The sequence below is a fragment of the Talpa occidentalis genome, unplaced genomic scaffold (assembly GCF_014898055.3).
Source record: "Talpa occidentalis isolate TD23 unplaced genomic scaffold, MPIMG_talOcc4v2.1 talOcc4.13, whole genome shotgun sequence".
Lineage (NCBI taxonomy): Eukaryota > Metazoa > Chordata > Mammalia > Eulipotyphla > Talpidae > Talpa > Talpa occidentalis.
Window position 1 is genome coordinate 45435681 of NW_023601322.1, and position 20436 is coordinate 45456116.

Below are 20436 nucleotides of genomic sequence, written 5' to 3' on the forward strand. Positions count from 1 at the left end.
CTAGCGAGGAAGCAGAATGGGCGGTAGGCAGGAAGACACTGATTAGGGACACTGGAGCAGGGTTTAGATCTGTCTCTTCTAAGAATGGTAGCTATAATAGGTGTTCTTTCACTTACATGGTCGTTCCCCAACCCTCAAGCTCAGTCTAAACTCAGGCGTGCCCCAGGTTTTGGGTTATTTCTGGAGCTACAGCTAAGAAAGAACAGGGCTGAGCCCCTGATTCCAGGAAATGTGTCAGTGGCAGATCTGCCACCATTTAGGGTCTGTGATGATAAGGCCACAAACAGACTGAAGGCATCTAAAAGGTTTCTTCCAGAGCACATGGGAAAGCACTCAGAGATAAAGTTGGGAAAGATATTGAAGGAGATAAATTTCAAACACATAAAATAAATATAAAGAATAACCTTAAATTTTAATCATGTGTTGCTGAGAACTAGAAAACTTGGACTATTTTTAAATCTGGAAGATTCATTCCTTCATTCAGCAAATAGGTAATAAATATCTTCTATGAGAAATTCAACCACTGTGTGGTATGAAGTACAAGTGTAAGACACACATCTGAAACAAGCAAGACAATGCATATACTAGAGAGATCTTTGCTTATGAATCCCCATCTGCCTGAATGCAAGAGCAGGAAGCTCATGTCATCAAATCAGCAGCAACATGGAGTGATGCTAAAAGATAGAGGGCATGTGACCACAGTGATGAATGGTGATGTGAAAAAACAAGCCTCATGTTTCAGTACCATAGTTTGAAATATTAACATTTGGAAAACAAATCTCTATCAAGCTGGAATGGCCTGTGTCCAATGGGGGAGGGGGAGGGTAAAAGCAAAAAAAACAAAAACAAAAACCCAACCCTTAATGAATTTATCTTTGATATAGCATCAATCACACAAGTACACAGGAACTGCAGATCCAAAATTCATTCAGTCTCCAAAATCCAACCTACTGTACAGTGACATACCAGAGGGCTTTCTGTCTTAACATAAATGCTTATTTTTTAGCTTATTATATAAAGTGTTTAATAGGCTTATATATTTTAATAGCCTTTAATAGCTTATTATATAAAGTGTTTAATTTATAAAGTGTCCACAACTCATGAGGGACTATTAGAGTTTATCACTTTTTAAAAATAAAAACCAAAGAACAAATTTAACAATTTCAGTAAAAAGTATCTGTTTTCTTAATATAAGCTTAATGAGGACAAATCTCAACACTGTGGTAAGGTTTAATGCTAACTATGTCAGGTAAATGAGAGGGTGCCTATGAATAGTCCTTATAAATAACTGTCCCTGTGGTTACAACAGAGTCAAAGAAAATCAAGTAACTAAAGCTCTTCCATCCTCGGGAGTCCCCAGGGACACCCATCTTCAGGCAGGAAAGCTGCTGTGGCTTCTAGAGTGGACTATTGGGATACAACACATGACAGATGGCATCACATGCTAAGACATTCAACTGAGAGGTTAGAGGGGAATTTACACAGTTGCCAAGAATCAAAAATAGTCTGACTTGCAGTTGTTGAATGACCAATGTTTGTACAGGTTTGGGGAAAAAATTCTTATTTTTTTAAAGTTTACAAATTAATTATTATATCTTGTAATTAATGAAATACAATAGGTACTGCAATCAACTTTCTGGAGAATGGCAATTTTAGCTGGTGCCCAATCAAGAATGTTGAAAAGGATTATAATGTCTTTAATCACAAAACCTATGAAAGTTGGAAAAGGCAGATGCTCAGTTTGTTCTTCCAGTCAGATCCCAGTAAACGGAGTGTGAGAAAGAAAAGCATGATTGGGACAGTTAATGGAATCATGGGCAATGGAAGCATTTGGAAAGTTTTCGAACACTCCCCTCCTGGCTAATGATCAGAAGGTGACAAAGCACAGTTAAGCCTAATTCCATAATTCCATAATTACCTTCTCAGTCCCTCAGAAACATCTCTGAAAGGTATCAAGAAAGGCTGTTGGGAGATGAATGGGTCAATAAGATGTGTGTGTGTGTGTGTGTGTGTGTGCAATATTACTTAGTGATCAAAAAAGATAAACTTGTGCCATTTACAGCAACATGGATGGAGCTAGAAGGGATTATGCTAAGCAAAATAAGTCAAAAGGAAAAAGAAAAATATCAAATGCTTTCACTTAAAGACAGAATACAGGAAAACCGAACAAAGGGTTAGGAAACAGATAAAACTTACAGGCAGACCATAGATCTGAGGCATCCAGCTGGGGAGAGGGAGGGAGACAGGTCAAAACAGGGGAGGGAAGAGCACAAGGGGCTACGGTGATGGTTTACAGGTGCTGTGGTGGTGGAAAATTATGGGGATTATACTTGCAGGGAGAAATCAAATATTGTACAAAAGTGAACAACAATGTAAGAAAATAAAAAATAAGGACAATTAAAAAAAATGCTGTTGGAGTAAAGTGCACTGTTCCTGTACATACTCTAGACTCTAGGCCATCCTGGCGGGATCTGAATGCTACTCTGTCACACGCCCACTCACCAGCTGGCCTCTGGAGAGGGCCCACCCTGGGGGGCATGCTTCTATGGTTGTACTGCTGCACTTAAGTAGCACTATTGGATTTATCCCAGGCAGGTTACAAGTCTCATTCCAGTATGGCTGATTCATTGGCTTCTTCACCTGGAGTGCTTCACCATGTGGTTTACCTGAGTCCCATCAACACTACTGAATCAGCAACATGCAGGGGCTAAGCACAGTAAACTAAAGTTTCACACACATCGAAAAACAAGGCTAGGACCTGCGTGTTATACCTGCAAGTTAACCACATACCACTTTTTCAGTAATGCTCTAGGCTCCTCCACCAATCAGGCATCTGGTGGCAAACAAACCAAACTATCCCATAAAATGGCCTAAAATTGTTATATATGCAGCACTGGACCTGTATTTATTATGAAATATGGACTCAAATTTCAGATCATGTCTGACTTATTTTCCAAAACCAAATGAGACTAGATTAGAATGGAGCCTAAGTAAGAGAAAACATTGTAATTACATGGTCATTAGGAAATACGTGTGCTCATCAGTCAGACACCAAAAGTGGAAGCAATGGGACTAAAATAAGCGTGGTGAGCAGTATCTTCTCTATTGCATGTGGCTGAAGTATTTTTATTTTCTCTTTAAAAATCTGTGTCTGAGGAATAAACAGCAACAACAATTAAAAAAAAAAAAAAACTCTAGGAAGTGCCTTGTGTTCTCCTGCTCCAATAAAAACAAGAGATGACAGTATTAGTGATTTTGTTGGCATATATGAAAATCTGTAAACATTTCCAAAGCATAATGTATGAAGTTGCTTTTAAGAAGATCTTTTCTTAATTTTACGAAAGATAAGATCTTATAATTTAGTAATTGGGACTAAGAATTTGAAAAAAAAAAACATTGAGGAAAAAGTCTCTTGTGGAACAACATTGACTGTTAAAATGATCTAAGCGTGCTGCTGGAGGGAAATCTGAAAAAGTTAGCACAATTGGAAAACGTTCCCATCAAAACATTAGGGTGAGGGACTGAAGGCTTAATGAGTGTTCAGTCATTGCTTTCAGGGAAGCTGCTTGCTGCTTCTTGCTTTTCCAGGTCACTGGGTTTCTTCCACTGCAGCAGTGCTGGGCAAGGGGAAAGGCTATCTTGTGCTTGCAAAAGAAAAGGGAAGCTTGAAATGCTATTACAAGGGGGGGAGTGTGTGTGTGTGTGTGTGTGTGTGTGTGTGTGTGTGTGTGTGTGTGAGAGAGAGAGAGAGAAAGACAGAGCGAGAGAGAGAGAGAGAGTTTTCTGTTCTCTACAGGTCATTATAACTTCTCATGAGTAAGGCATGGCAGAATTGAGCCTTGTAGATTTTGATAGTGAAACAATGACGGCATTGAATAAGTTATGAGGAAAACCACATATAAGTAAGAGATTTCATTTTTAAAAATGCCTGTATTCACTACCTTACTAAATGTAAAAAGAAATTTATACTCTTCTTTTTTTAAAAAAAGATTTATTTATTTTATTTATACAAGAACCAGGCTACAGGCCAGATGCGCGGGAGGGTGAGAGGATTCACCAGAGGCAGAGCGGGGAACAGAACAGGCAGACTGACGAAATGCACTGCTGAGGGGAGCCGCGGGCGAGACAGGAGAGGTCTGCCCCCATCATGTGGGACCTTGTCGGCTGGCCGGCTGGGATCAAACCAGCACTGCAGAGGCTGCGACCAGCTCCACAGCGCTGTGCTCAACTGCCTGTGCCACCAGGGGAGGCCCGAAATTTATACTCTTTATTGGCCTCTGTACATCATTCTTAACTTGCTTACAACCGCCTGTCTTGGGGGCAGGGATTAGGAAAGTAACTGTGCTTTTTCAATTCAGATTTCTTTTCTCTATGTGTCTAGGAATAGGAAGAGGCATGAGAAGTTAAATGGTCTGAAATTTTAAGATGGGAAGGGTCCAGGGACAACAGGACAGGATTCAATGACAAACACTTTGCTGTCCCTATGGGCTGGTAAATAGATTAAGCAAATCTGATCACTCTAGGTCTGGACATTTGTTGCCATAAATTTTTTGGCCCATAGATTTTATTACTAACTTTCCGCAGCCTGAGTATTCCTGAGATATTTCTTTACAACTTACCAACTTGGCTGCTATGGAAGAAAAGAGTTACAGACCTTGAGACCAGACCAGTTCAAAGTGGTGATACAGGCACAGTTTCCATGAGATGTTCACCTTGGAGCTAGCCGTGAGCCCTGCACAACTACTGAGCTATAGCTGATTAGTGCTCACAATTAGCAACAAGTGGCCGTTAGCCAACTCCACTCTCCTTGCTTTCTCAGCCAATAAAGTTTAATTCCTTTGTTCTTAAAGTTTAATTCTTTTGTTCTTAGTCCTAAAGTGTAATCAGATCCTTAGTCCCAGCACCTTGGGGACTCTCTCATGCCCAGAGAGACCTCCTGGAACTCTCTTCCTTTGCTCTTTTGCTAAACAATAAACACTGACTCCTTGCTTGACCTTGCTGGGGTCAGTGGAGTCCTCTTCAATATTGACCAGAGGGTCTAAGAGCCAATTCCTGGGCTACAAACAGGGCCCCCTCAGTCCATTCCTCTGATTCCCGGTAGTGCAGCCGAAGACAGCAGCTGGCTTTCTCCCAGCTTACCTGCCTATATAGTTTGAGTGTGGGATCAGATTGAGGGACCCTAAATTCTCTCCCTTGTCCAGTGATAACTGCATCCAAGCAAACACTAGTTTTCATAAATGCACATACACCTTCAGCTACAATTCTAACAAAGAATATATATATATCATCACAAGACCCGCTGCAATAATTTCAAACATTCCTTTTCTGTTTATTAAAACTCTGTCCTCCTTCAACTTCTACCTTAGCATTGTACACTTACAAATAATGTTATGGCAAACTGTCAAATTAACTGAAAGTAGCTATCCTATCTCCTCCAAATAATTTTTCCACATTCAACACATTCTATTTCTATAGTCATTTCTTATGAGAAGGTTTCCAAATCATTTACTATGCTATAATTCTATGCTGAATAAACTCAAGTCAGAGTTATTCACCAGTTACCACTCATCAGGAATATGCCACATTTGACAAAGTTGAGTGATCTGTTTTAATCTCAATGATGCAAGTATTTCACCCCCATTTTTCTGTTGAGGAAACTGAGACTCAGAAAATTTAAGGAACCTTCAAGAAATCACATAGGCTATAGTAAACAAGTCTGTCTTTACACTAGGAATGACTGTCTCGGAGCATGTGATCATGAGCGATCTGATGAGACCCTCGGATGGGACCCTCAGGGCAGGAAGCCAAACACCACACATCCTGAGACCATACAAATGTTTGATAGCCACACTACAAAGCTGGTTCCTGCTGAGCTTTTGATCACCTGAAATGCAAAGATGAGTTTCACCCAAACTGTTATTAACTGTTATTAAGTCCCTGCCCATTTTTGTTTTGTACTTGATCCTTAAAAACAGAGTAAAGTTTTACTTCTCTATACCTGAAACATTCCTTGCCACTTTGCTTTAATGTTCACACTGTCCACAAAAAAAACAAAACAAAACAAAAAAAAAAAACAAAAACTGGCTGCTAGTCCCTAAAATAATTTTTTGACTTGTATTATTTTTATTACTTGCAATATTGTATATGATTCAGGAGTAGATGTTCACACCCCTTCTGTGTTATCACACCATTGCAGCCACCAAAGAACTAATAAACCTCTACCATAAACCTTGCTATCACTTTTTGAAAGGCTGGTGAGTGTGTGTATGTGTGTGTGTGGTGAGCACATACCTTCATCTAAGACGTTGACAAAAATTCAGAAGAGAGCAAAGGCTGAAGAATCTTCCCCAGAGCACTGTTTTCGAACCTCTGTTTAACTACTAGCCCTGTGTACCTGCTAGTCAAAAATCTATGTTCTGTAGTTACTATGTAAAAAAATGATGCAAGTTGCATGTGCTTTTTTTCAACTACATCTCATTACTGCTTTGAAACCATGCCACCGATTCAGTCTGCTTTTCTTATTTAACCAAGTCAGCTCCGTCTTCTCCACAAAAATTTCAGGTGTCAGTAATGAACACATTTTTTTCTACTACCAATGTTTTTTGTAAAACTGAAAATATTCCCCTGACAAAAGTTTCTATCTCCCAGAAAAAGTCTTTAGAATCTGTCAAATTTATACAAATGCTTTGGTATTACGTGAGTAAATAACCAACAGTGCTACAACACTCAACATGTTCAGTGGCATTTAAGTAGCACAGAAGTGCATCCAAAGTTAATTGTACTATAAAAATTCTGTACTCAAATATACAGATTATCTATAAAGAATTTGAAGCATGGGAGATAAATTAAATTTCATGAAATGATCACTACTTGTCCCTTGGTCAGTTCTAAGGTATTAATTCCCCCTGTGTGAAATTCTATAACTTTCTTCTAGACTCCTCTTTAGAAAACTCTGGTAGCTATGACTAGGACTGCAGGTAACTGTTTTTATTCCATTATATAAACACAGTTAACAGAAAGACTCTCCTCAAAGCTAAGAAAAAAGGCTTCTCTTCACTTACATCAATTTTTCCAGAAAGTAAGTCTACACTGAAAAAATACAATTTCTCTCTTAAGGTTGCAAAGTCCTTTTAGCTTCACAGTAAAACCAAAATAAGGCATACATGATTAGAACTTCTCATTTATAGAACAGGCATCTAAATCAATAATTAAATACTTTGGGTTACAAAATAAGTTAAAGTCAAAGCCAATAAAATGCAAGAAATGCACGAAAGACCTACAATAGGGTCCTTGGAACACGTGTTTTACTCCCTGCAGCAACTGTTCAGTAAGTGTCAAGCTACAGAAGACAAAACTTCTAGAAATTAGTATAAGACAGACTAAATATCCTTGATCTTAAGTTGTTATATTCAAAATATGTGCGTGTGTATATATATGCATATTAAAGTTAAGAGGATGAGCTTATTCAGAAAAGGATAAAGGGAAAAACAGAGGCACCTGCATAGACACAGGTGGGCAGGAGAGGTGCTGCTGCTGCTGCTGCTTTTCACAGGGACAGGTTTGTTAATAGACATGCTTGCATAGACACAGGTGGACAGTCTTGGGATGAGGGCTGCCTCAAATATATGCATTTTTCAATGTTTCTGAAATCTGTAATAATTTAGTAAACCAGCCCTAAATGGCATTATTATCATGAAATAGATTTGAATTTTCCCTTCCAAGACAAACACCAGGTACATTATGCAAAATATAGTAAATATGGGGATTATAGATAAATCAGAGATGAATGGACACAGAACTTGGGAAATCAGGTGGGTTTAATACCAGCTCGAGAAAAGAGGAATACTAAGGCGTGACAACACAAACCCACACTGGCTGTGGTGCCTGGGAGAGATCTCAGCACACCTACTGGAAAGGTGAATCGTGTTAGCATGTGGTGGGCGGGGCCGGCTTGGAGTCATGGATGATGCCCCAGTGCGGCAAAGGGAAGGGTCTAGAAGCAAAAGGAACAGCTCTTTGATGGAAAATAATCAATCTGAAATTGAATCTCCTTGCTAACAGAGCAAGTGGCTCCTCCCCACCTTGAGAGAAGCTTCCCTGGGTATGCAGACAGACCTGCTCCTCCCTCGAGGTCATTCTCCAAGGAGCTTAAGAACTCAAGGGCTATAGTTGAGATCTTCCGTAGTTCTAAAAAGGCTGTGTCATTCTCATTTGCTAAATTTGAATTAATGTGAATTTGCTAAAAGTCTCTCACAAACATGATCCAACTACCTCTTCTCTTAGAGGCAAAGTTTTCTATATAAAAAGAACAAAGAATATTATACCCTTTCACACCAAGTTGCAATGCTTGCTTCGATACATATTTTAAAAATTACTCATTTCTCAACAAGAAAATGACATCACTGTTCAAATTATCCCACTGTGCCTCTGTACAGAAATGTAGAAGTTTTTACAAATAAATACTTGAAATTATTTAAATAGCAAAGGTAAAATTCATTTAAATCTTAATTCATAGCCATGATATTAAAGAAAACTTGATTTTTAAGGCCTCCAATTTTTTTCCTACCATACAAACTGTTGGAAATTTCTGCTTTAAAAAAAGATCACATTTTCAGTCTCACTCATAGCAGGAATCTAGAAAATCTAAATAAGGGACCAGAAAAAAGAATACCTATAAGAAAGAAAAATCAAAATCAACAAACAACTATGAACCAGAGACACTCTATGGGGGTGGGTGGGGAAAGGAGGGATTGGGGTCAAAAGAAGGGGGTTGTAATTGTATAGGGAATATAAAAATAAAATTAACAAAATTAACAAAAGATCACATTTTCCCTTTGATCATAACCTTTTGCGATATTTTAAGTGTTTTTAGTAACTGTTATAGATTATGGAAAATAATGTTTGTTTTTAGAAACTGGATTGAGTAATTTTTCAAAGTTCTGAGGGAAAAAAGAGGCATTTTGAACATTTTACACAGATATTCTCCAGTTCTCAATAACAGAGGGAAATTTTTTTTAAAAAAACAAACTTACCTCCACATCACAGGTATATTCTGATCCATCTAGAAGTACCACTTTGCACTGCATGCTTTTAGGCTTTTTAACAATCTTTAATGGAGATCGAGAGAGTTTACTGCTAGATGATTTCTGAGAAAGTTTATCGTCTTCCAATTGCTGATATTCGAGCTGTTTTGCAACTCCAGCAGCAAACTCTCGTTCCTTGTCAGTGACCTGTGAAGAGCAAATGATGAACAATTTTCATGGCAGAACAGGGAATAAGTGTTGCATTGCTCAGGCCATAACAGAACACTTTAGAAAGCAGCTTTCCCATTTCCTGGAGGATGCGAGATGTCTGAGTTATGGTATTAGGGTTGACTGTACATATATGGATATTTATAATGCTCAAGTTTCACCTAAATAACTTTTGCCATATAAGTGAGGGCCTTATTATAATTTGACTCAAGGATTTAACTTAGAAGCATTGAGTGAGCAAATGCTATCAAGATTTCACCAAGCAGAGAATCCAGCAAGATGGAGGCAGAGTTAGGATACAGGCTCACTTCCTCCAGACATACATAAGAAACCTGATGCAAAACAAAGCCAAGGACTCCAGAGGGAAAACTGATTATTAGTACAGACAATAGGAACATTAGCCCCAGGGAAAGTGGGAAGCAAAACTTCTAAGTGAAATTTGTTTAAAGTGACATTGGCACAGTATAAACAACAAGAGGCAGGAGCTACTGCAGTGCAGAGCGCCTTACAGCTGTTGTCTCAGGGACATGGCAACCTCGAGGGTCCTAAGTCCTGGCACTGCACTGGTTAAGGGAGTGCAAGAGCAGGCACCCAGAATAGAGAGTGTGTTACTAGAGAGCAGCAGAGGTGGGGGCACAAAACAATGATACTGGCTTGACTCTGCACCTCACAACACAGAAAAGCTACAGTCTGAATCACTTCAGTACACCTGGACTCTCTTCTAGAAGAGGCTACTACTAAAGTCCAGGCTGAAGCTATCTGAAACACCTTGCTAAGCCCCACCTCAGGATGAGATACTGCAAACAACGGCCAATCTTTGATGCTAAATGTCCCAACCCAATCCTCTCTTACACCTATACACTCTTCATAGTATCAGTTCCCTGACTACTCCAACAAACCTATACAAAATAAAAAACGAGGAGACAGAAGAACACAGTACAAATGCCAGAATATGAACCCCTGAAAGGAGTCCTGACTCAGTGGAGCTGCACAGCACGACAGAAGGGGAATTCATGACCAATGTTCTGGCAACACTGAAGGAATTTAAATCACCTGAGGGCTCCAATAGCGACAAGCAATGGTGACAAACAACAAACTTGAAAGCACAAGAAAAGAATAAAGGTGAGAAAAGAGAATTAAAAATAAACAATGTTAAGAGCTCTCTAGGATAATGTTAAGAAAAACAAAAGCCAAATACATCATAGGCATCCCAAAAAAGAAAAAGAAAAAGATACTGCAAACCTATTTAAAGAATAATCACTTTCTTTAATCTATTTGAAGAAAAAACACCTAAAACTGGGAAATGATCCAGAAGTGAAAGTTAAGAGGTCCAAAGGGTTCCAAACAAAATAATACCAGATAGACATACACCAAGACACATGATAATAAAGCTGTTAAGAACCAACAAGGACAGAGTATCAAAAACATTGAGAAAAAGGGGTAACCTATAGGGGAACTTCAATCAGACTGTCAGCAAACTTTTTAATAAAAACATTATATGTTTTTATTATACATATGGAAAGAGAAATTTTAAGTATTTAAAGACTTCCCTTCCAGCCCAGAATATTTGAGCTGGAAAGATTAATAATCAAGATAGAAGGAAGAATAAGGAGCTTCACTGAAAAGCAAAAACCAAAAAAAAAATCAACATCAAGCCATATATGAAAGAAATCCTACAGGGGTTATTATAAAGTAACAGAACAGTTAATATTGAAACAACAGACACCAAAATCACTTAATATGAAGGAAGCAGAGAAGGAGGAAAAGAATAATGTGGTCCACTAAAACCAGCCAGAGACTAGACGGTCCAATGGGTGACATCAATATCCCATTATATACTAACCTCAGTAGAATTCAAACAAAAATAATAGAAGTAACACATAAAAGAATGCAAATGGAACCTAAACAAAGCATAATAGTAAGCCCTCAAAAAAAGAAACAAGGTTAAAAAAGACAGACAATGAACAAAAAACATAAGCACAACAAAATATGCACCAAAATGATGGCACAATGAGATTCATAAGACAATAACAGACTTAAGAGAGAGGTTGCTAAAATTTGGGAATTTTTGATACCCCAATTACAACAGTGAACCAAGATAAAGTAAAAATAAAGATAAAGCAGCTTTAAATGAGGAGCTAGATCAAATAGGTCTCATAGATATCTATAGAATGCTTCACCCAAAAATAGTGAGATACATATTTTTTCAAGTGCACATGGAACATTTCCAAGAATAGACCATATTCTGGGACACAAGTCAATTGTCAAAAAAGCCACAAAGACCAAAATTATACCTAGTACATTTTCTGATAGAGCACCATAAAATTAGAAATCAGCTATAAGAAAAAAATAAACTATGCCTAATGGGGAATAAACAACATGCTGCTTAACAGCAATTGGATAAAGGAGGAAATCAAAGCAGAAATTAAAGAACATGCTGAGATCATGAAAATGATACAAGTTACTAGGAAATATGGGATGCAGCAAAAAAAAATTTAATCAGGAAGATAATTAAAATACAGGTCCACATTATAAAGCAAAAAAAAAAAAAAATCCCAAATAAACAACTTAATATCATATCTAAAGCAACCTGAAAAAGAAACAAGTAAGACCTAAAGTTAGTCAAGGGAAGGAAATAAAAATAAGAGCAAAATAAGTGAGACAGAGTTCAAAATGTCTATTAAAAAAATCAATGAAACTAAGAGTTGGTTAGTATATACTGAACAATAAACAAAACAGATAAACCCCTAGCTAGGCTACAAAAAAAGAGGGAGAGAGAAAACTTTAATAAACAGAATCACAAGTGGAAGAGATTAAAACACTACAGATAACACAGAACTACAAAAGACTATATGAACTGCAACATACCAAAAGATTCAACAACATTGAAGAATTGGATAAATCTCTAAGTCAACACAATCTATGAAGACTAACCAAGGAAGAAATAGATGACCTAAAATATTAATAAAAAACCTTCTGAGGGCCTCCCCGGTGGCACAGCAGTTGAGTGCTGGGTTGCGAAGCTGCCCACAGCCTCTGCAGCTCTGGTTCCATCCCCGGCTGCTCTCCGGCCACCGGAGGAGGGTCCCACATGGCGCGCAGATCTCTCCTGCTGCCCGCTGCTCCCCTCAGCAGTGTACTTCAGTCTGCCTGCTCTGCTCCCTGCTCTGGCTCTGGTGAATTCTCTCACCCTCCCGCGCTTCTGACTGTACCCAGTGCTTGTATAAATAAATAAAAATGAATCTTAAAAAAAAAAAAGTCTTTAAAAAAAAAAAAAAAACCTTTTGCAAAGGGCCTCTGGGGGGCCTAGAGATTAGGTATCTGCCTTATCATTATTATTGCCTGCGTGTGATCTGAGCCAGGGAGCTACCCACATAGGGTGCAGCAGACCTCTCCTGTCTGGCCTGCTGCTCCCCACTCTGTCTCTGGTGAATCATCTCACTCCCTGCACTTCTGGACTATATCCCAATTCTTCTAAAAAACAAACAAATAAACAAACAAACCAACCTTCTGAAAAACCAATGCCAAGGACCAGATAAATTTACAAATAGATTTTATCAAAATTTTAAAGAACCAATCCCCATTCTGCTCAAATTGTTTTTTAAAATATTAAGGAGGGGCCTCTCTGGTGGCACAGCGGGTTGAGCATAGCACTGTGAAACTGCCCACAGCCTCTGCAGCACAGGTTCGATTCCTGGCCAGCCAGGGAGATTCCCACATGGCACGGCAGACCTTTCCTGTTTCGCTGCTGCTCCCCTCAGCAGTGTACTTCAGTCATTCTGCCTGTTTTACTCCCTGCTCTGTCTCTGGTGAACCCTCTCACCCTCCTGTGCCTTTGGCCTATACCCCAGTGCTTGTATAAATAAATCTTAAAAAAAAGAAATATTTCTAAAAATAAAATAAAATATTAAGAAGGAATACTCTCTAATACATTTCATGATGTCAACAGTTCCTTAACAATGAAACCAGACAAAGACAGCAGAAGAAAATTACAGAACAATATCCTTGATGAACATTGATGTAAAAATTTTCAACAAAATACTAGCAAATAATATTCAACAGTATATCACAAGGATCATACACTACAATCAAGTGGATTCCCAGGGATGCAAGGGTGGTTTAATGTACATAAATCAATTATTATGACAGGGTGTTATCAACAGAAGTAAAGATAAAAATGATGAAAATATCAATGGATGCAGAGAGAGCATTTGGTAAGATTCAATAACCATTTATGATAAAAACTCTAAATGAGATGAGAATAGAAATAATATACCTCAATATAATATAATAAAGTCCATATATCATAAACCAACAGTGAATACAATACGGTGAAGAGGATACGGGAAATGTGACATCAGAGGGTCCCTGGTTTGCTAGTCAGATAATAATTTAGAGTAGTCTACACAGGCACTGGACTTGGGGGATCCCATGAATTGGGGTCAATCAGAGCACTTCCTGAATATTGGAGGCTGTGCAGGACAGAAGATATGAGGAGGAAATTCAACTTCAAGCAACAAAATGTGTGAGGTGTCCTCAGGGGCGGACACCTGGGCTTAAACCCACATCCAGAGAGACGCTTACTATGGATCTAGCCACAGGGAGATGCCTGCAAGGGTTCTGGGGTTCACCAGGTGGACAGGGCCTCCAGTGAGGGTCTCCAGAAAGGAGCGACTCACTAACCTCACTTGCCTTGGGATTGGGTGGATATGGGGATCAAAAGGATGTAGTGAAACTGAGCTGGAAATTGCCATAAAGCTGCAGGGAAAGCCCAGTGCACAGAGTGCAGTGAAATCCAGTGAGAAGGGCTATCTGTGGTGCCACAGACATGAGCCATGGCCCCATAGACCATAATCGCCAGTGACACCCCACTCCAGGATACTCCCCCAGCCCAGAAAAGCCAGACACAGGCTAGTTCTCTCTGACACACAGAGCCATCTACTGGAAAGGTGGAAGCTCTGTACTATTATTAATTAGAAAGTTAACAATGTGGAGACAGAAAAATACAACTTTGAGTATTTGTGGGAATACTACACCACAGAGAGAGAGAGAACAAGTCACTGGAACCCAACCACAAAGACATGAAGATCTCTTCTTATCAGCTACAGAGTTCAAAACTTTCATGATCAGGAAATTCAAATATGTGGAAGAAAACTCAGAAAAGCTGATCAAAGATATACAAGAAAACTCAGAAAAAGAAATGAATGTTTTGATAAATAAAATTAATGAACATAAGATTGAAATTGAAGCTTTAAACAAGAAAATAAAAAAAGATGCATGATGTAAAACGATCAATAGATGAGTTTTAAAAAAAGCTGTGGAAGAAAAATAGACTAAATGGAAGGTCGAATCAATCAGCAACCTTAAAAATGATAGTGCACAAATAATTCAGGTGGAAGAAGAAAGAGATTTACAAAGAAAAAAAAAATGAAGAAATACTTTAAGAATTATCTGCCTCCATGAAGAAAGGAAATCATCACTCCTAATAAGAAAAATATAGGTTAGGAACTACAATAAGATACCACCTCACACCCATGAGAATCGCACATATTAAAAAGACTCCCAACATCAAGTGCTGGAGCGGATGCAGAGAAAAAGGAACCCTATTACACTGTTGGTGGGAATGTGAACTGGTGAAACCCTTTTTTTAAAGCAAAAGATTTACCTTAAAAATTAAAAATGGAAATACCATATGATCTAGCCATCCCACTCATGGGCACATACCAACAGATTATGAAACCATCAACAAAAGAACCCATATGTTCCGTAATATTCATAATAGCAGCAGGTATAATAGCTGGGCTATGGAACAGCCTAAATCCCCTTCAAACGGACCAAGGAGATGAAGTATATATTTTATATAGCCACAAGAAAGAATGAAACGCAGCCATTTCCAACAAAATGGAGGGAATTTGAGAGAATTACGTGCAACAAACTAAGTCACAACAATAAAAACAAATAGTAAATATTCACATGACAATTTGACACCATAAGTAAAACACTTTCAAAAGCTAGTGAACATCAGCCAACATCCTGAGCGTCTGAAAGCAAGAGTGATGGGGCAGGGGACAGAGGAATGGTGATAGGGAAAAAAAAAAAAACCTTTTTAAAAAATAAAGAAAGAACTATGAGTTTGAGCTGCCAAAGGAAACCAGAAAAAGGAACTGTCCAGAGAGAGAAACCACTCTTGAGCAGTTAGCTCATTCCCCTTGCAGAAGCTATGCATGCTCCACCCCTCAGCAAACTCACCACAATGTCTGTGTTCAGATTGCCTGGGGCACTGCCAGAGAGCCAGGCAGAGGGGAGCTTTCCTGGAAGGAGTGTCATCCCTGCCATCCAGGGGATTTCTTGAGAAGCCATGTGCTCCTAGGACCACCTCACTCTGGATACTCCTCTCCCCCACTGCAACACACTCAGAAAACAACAAGCAGAGAGACATACGGGCAGTCTGACCTTGCGGGCCACAGACTGTGAGTATAAGAAAAAGCTGATGCTGCTGAGCCACAGGGACCTTGTCTGTGTGTCCCTAGACAATCAAACTCTGAACCTGGGTGCTGGGGAGGCAATGCAAGAGCAGAAACACCTGGCAGGTATTTTGGGGGGGAGGGGGAAATCACCAAACAAAGGAGGATACAAATGGATTTTTTAAAAAGATGCCTTAGTATTTAAAATAAACCATCCAGGTTTTATCTTCTGTATTTATTTCCTTTGTTCATTGGGTCCTTATATTTTCCATGATCAATAACCACCCCCTGTACACATAAAATACTTCACAAATTTTAAGGACTAGAAAGATTCAAAAATTAATCTCAGTAATTTTACAACTATTAAAAGATTTGACTGAGTTCTGAACCAATTCAACGAAGCCAGCAGCACTGAAATTCATCACAGAGTAATCCCCTAAGTCTGCTTCCCTTCAATGTAATGAGCCAGTATAAGAACAGATCAAATCTGTCCAAAAGCTTTAATCTTCTTTCAAATCACAACGTGTAGTCCTGGCTAGACTAAAAACTGCAGAGGACATCCTATGTAACAATGAAGTTTCCCCTTGAATCAACCCCTTTGGAAATTGCTCAGAGTGCTGTTGTCCAACTAGCCTGCTGACATCTCACTTCCAGCTATTAAATGGCTTCTAAGGGTATTAGTGCAAATTCAATCCATTTCCACTACGTTGCAAATACACATTGACAATTCAAAGAAAGACATGTACTAAAATTCAGTTTAGCTCCTTGAATAAATATGAAATATCCTGTTTTATGGACATACTCTCATTCTGGCAGCTACAAGTGCCTAGGCTTGAGAGTAAAGACATCACTGACAGTTTGTCACTTCGACTTCTCTTGCTTTATCAGACTTTATAATTTTACATTCCTCTGATATAATCACAGCTTTTTTGGGGCAAAAGGGGCATATTTATTTTGAATTTTAGGGCTAGATTACAGCCTTTACACAGCATTTTCTATGTTGTTTTCCACCCAGAATATTACAAATACAATCCTTTTCTCTACTCTACTACCACTTCCTCAAGTCCCTTGCCCAGGATTCAAGGCAAAGTCTTCAGAAGTTCTTTAGAACTGAAAGACAGAAATTTGCTGAGAGAAGAAACCAAAAATAAAATGACCAACCAACTTCAAAGGCCAAGATGGTTAAGAAAGCAAGTCTTGGCTAAAACAAGCAAATAAAAGAAAACCTGCTCTGAAAAGTTGGTCTAGTTTTGACTACTAGTCTTTGCATATCAAAACATTAAAACAGTAAGTACAACAAGTCATAAAACTCATTCATTTGAACTTTAGGTTAGTGTAAGAAGTTTTCCGACCTTGAAATTTTATGTCTATAATCATATTTTTAAGTGCGTTGTAATTTACATAAAATAGTTGTACTTCTAATTTATATTTTTATCTCAGCACAGGCAAAATCAACAAAAGGTATATATTTATTAAAATTTTACCTTTTCTATATATTAGGTAAGATGACATTTTATTTTTCCTATACCATTTTATTTTACTGATAGCAGAATAAGCTCCCTGGGTTACTAATAATTCCAGAGGCATCTTCAGTGACCAGTATTCAAAAGGAAAATTCATTTCTAGAACACTTGAAACACAAACCAATTAGGAGGCTTTTGTGAGCATCCTAAAACATCTTTAAACAACTATAGAAAAGCAGACCAAGTACCCAAAGGAAATGAGAATCATAGTCCTATAATGCACTAGAATTTAAAAATATCTGGTATTTTTTGCAAGTTCTCTGTTTCATCATTCCTCAGAACAGCTCTGAGAAGTAGATATTATTACCCTCATTTGCAGATGAGAAGGAAGAAGCAGAAAACATGGAAGCACGGTCTTCAGAATATTTCTCAAGGTTACAAAACTGAATAAACTAGAATTCAAATCCAGCCAAAGCCCACGTTTTAAACATCACTAAACAATGAAATGTTTTTTATTTTACCACCAATGTAACTGGACTCCTTAGTATGGTCAAAGAATTTTAGAGTGGAAGAATCTTAGGAGCATCAATAAGAAAGCTGAGGCCTGGAGGACTTGAAAGCATTCTCTGTGACTACTAGAACCAGGAGCAGAAGGCACTCTGCTCTCTGAGTGAGGTTTCCTATCATCTCCGCCTCAAATGGGTTGAGTATCATTTCTCCTGCTTGGTTTCAAACATCTGACTTCTACAAATGACACAGTATATTTAATCATGTCTAGGTATAGAAACTTTTTCCTTTCGACATGCTTATTGCATTTCAGAGTTAAGACAAAAGAAATGAGAAAAATTTAGTCTAGTAATTTTAAATTCTGAAGATTTAAAACATCAAAACAATCAGCATCATGAACACACGGCCAGCAACAGGAAAGGAAAGCCATCAAAGCCGCTCCTTAGATTTTATTTAACAAGTTGGAAGGAGAATCCCAGCTCCCATCACAAAACATCTTACATCAGACACAAAATCTGTTTGGAAGGCATTAAAGAAATGTTATTATTAATGCTGTTTAAAAGCAGAACTTAAGTGCCATGGGGAAAGAAATAAAATAATCAAGTTGTAAATATATCATTTAATGTTACAATAATGTGTTATAACTACCAAACCACTTCTCTAACATGCTGATTTCAAGTCTCTCAATATCTTCTAGAATTTCTAGCTTCACACATATACTTTCAACCTTTAATGGGTCAGTCATTTGCAAGAACTCCCAGATTTCCTTACCACATATGAACTGTTACTCTAAAACATATTGATTACAAATTTTAACTTTTAAGTCAAAAGAAATTTAAATGTGTATCCATTCAAAGTCCATAGATATTTTTTATTTAAAAAAATACCTTTTGTATGAAAACATGTTAAATAAATATTCCTAAAAGGTGATAACTTGAATATGTCTAGGCAATAAAGTTGAAAACACAGCTGTACATAGGTAAAGGAAAGACAGCTACTTTACTATAAGTAGCGCCCAACATTTGGGTCAGAGTGACTCCTGGGAAAAACCAAAATAGCTCTGTCACCACCGGGTTTCAGTAAAAGACAGGAGCTAAAGCTGTGGCGGGGCTCCTGCCCACCTTTGACTATGCTGGGCGTTCTCTTTTTTTCTAATAAACCTGTCTTTTACAAATAAAAAAAAAAGGATAAAAAAGTCAGGAGCATAAGTTAAAACCCTAAGTGTGGTGTCCACCCTTCCTGTGAATCCAGACAAAACCAACAACCTGCAGTCCAGATTTCAGTGTGAGTTTAAGTGCTTTAATTAAAGGAAGGAGTTACCAAGCAAGGTTTTGGAATGTCATTCACTGAAAGCCCTAAAATAGTACAAATTTTCATCTGCCTGCCACCAGAGGGACAAGCAGATGATCCCTCATAGTTCCTGCTAATGCTGAGAGACCACTGTCAAACCAGACCTCGGGAAGGCTCTGTAAACATTCATTCTTTAATTGGTTTTCTGGGCGATGCTGGCAGGTGCAAGGGAGCAGGGCAGCCAGTGCCAGGGCTCACCTCCTTCCTCACGGGGGTGCTGTGTGCTGCAGCAGCCTCAAACTGTTCCAAGGCCTGTCGCTGCTCCTCGCTGCTAGGCTCTGGAACTGGCTGCGCCCCTGCGTGCCCCTGCGGACCTGCTGCCTCTTGGGGCTCGGCCTCCTGCTCTGGCTTGGATTCCGAGTCTGATCCTGATTCAGTCGTCATGGTTGATTGTTCTGCAAGCAGAAAAAAGAAGGTTCCATCAGTCAGTGTAATTATGTTCCCTAGGCAAGAAAACTAGGACGCTGCATGCAAAAGGCTGAAGAGAAGAAAAAAAGAAGAAATGCTAACAAGTCAGTCCTATGGCACACATCTAACAGAGGACTTGTCAGATTACCACAAAGGCAGGCACCCATGAATGCTTCAAAATGAGCATTTAACTAGAAGCCAAGTTGACTTGTAATGATTACAGGCTTTCTTCCTATTCAATTTTTTTTCCCCACTGGAGACTGTCAAGTGACATTACTGTCCTAACAATTATATAACTTTGATACATTTAATTTCAGAAAAATCAATTTCTTGCCCTGATTGGTTATATATTTTAATCTCTGGGAAGGATGAGTTAATAATGGAAGCAAAGATTCTTTCTCATTCCCTTTCTCCTCCTTTTCTCTACGCAGGAGATTGCCTCTCAGAATTACTGAATCTCATATGCATTCTTCCATGCAAAATGTCTTTACTCTTTGATTTCTCATAGCTCTGTTATCTCCCTTTTGAATTAGCAACCACAGTCACAATGGGGGTTTCTTCAGGGATATGGAATTTGTCTCCAACAGGACAAGTCTGGCTACAGCTAGAGGGAAGCCAGACAGCACCCTGTCTCCTGCCCTCACGGGTTAATTCTTAACATACTCCCTTCTGGCTTGTTCCAATTTCTCTGGAATGCTGAAAGATGAATTGTCTGTCTCATATCTCACTAGCAACTCAAACAATGGATCTTAATATATAGTAATTCTAAAAAAATTTTTTTTTAAAGATTTATTTATTTATACAAGAACCAGGGTACAGGCCAGATGTGCGGGAAGGTGAGGATTCACCAGAGACAGAGCAGGGAACAGAACAGGCAGACTGACCGAAATACACTGCTGAGGGGAGCAGCGGGGGAGACAGGAGAGGTCTGCCACGCCATGTGGGTTGCTCTGTGGCTGGCGGGGATTGAACCGGCACTGCAGAGGCTGCGGA

General features: G+C 38.7%; 1 protein-coding gene across 15 annotated transcripts in view; it reads right to left on the reverse strand.

Moving 5' to 3' along the window:
• EPB41L3 (erythrocyte membrane protein band 4.1 like 3) overlaps positions 1–20436 on the reverse strand; it is a 189345-nt gene that overhangs the window by 78648 nt on the left and 90261 nt on the right. For all 15 annotated transcript variants that reach the window (XM_054694175.1, XM_037508798.2, XM_037508801.2 and 12 more), the window contains 2 exons: positions 19234–19430; positions 9033–9230 (listed from right to left, as the gene is read on the reverse strand). In XM_054694175.1, coding sequence (XP_054550150.1) covers positions 9033–9230; positions 19234–19430 — 395 coding nt within the window. The remainder of the gene's footprint in view (positions 1–9032; positions 9231–19233; positions 19431–20436) is intronic.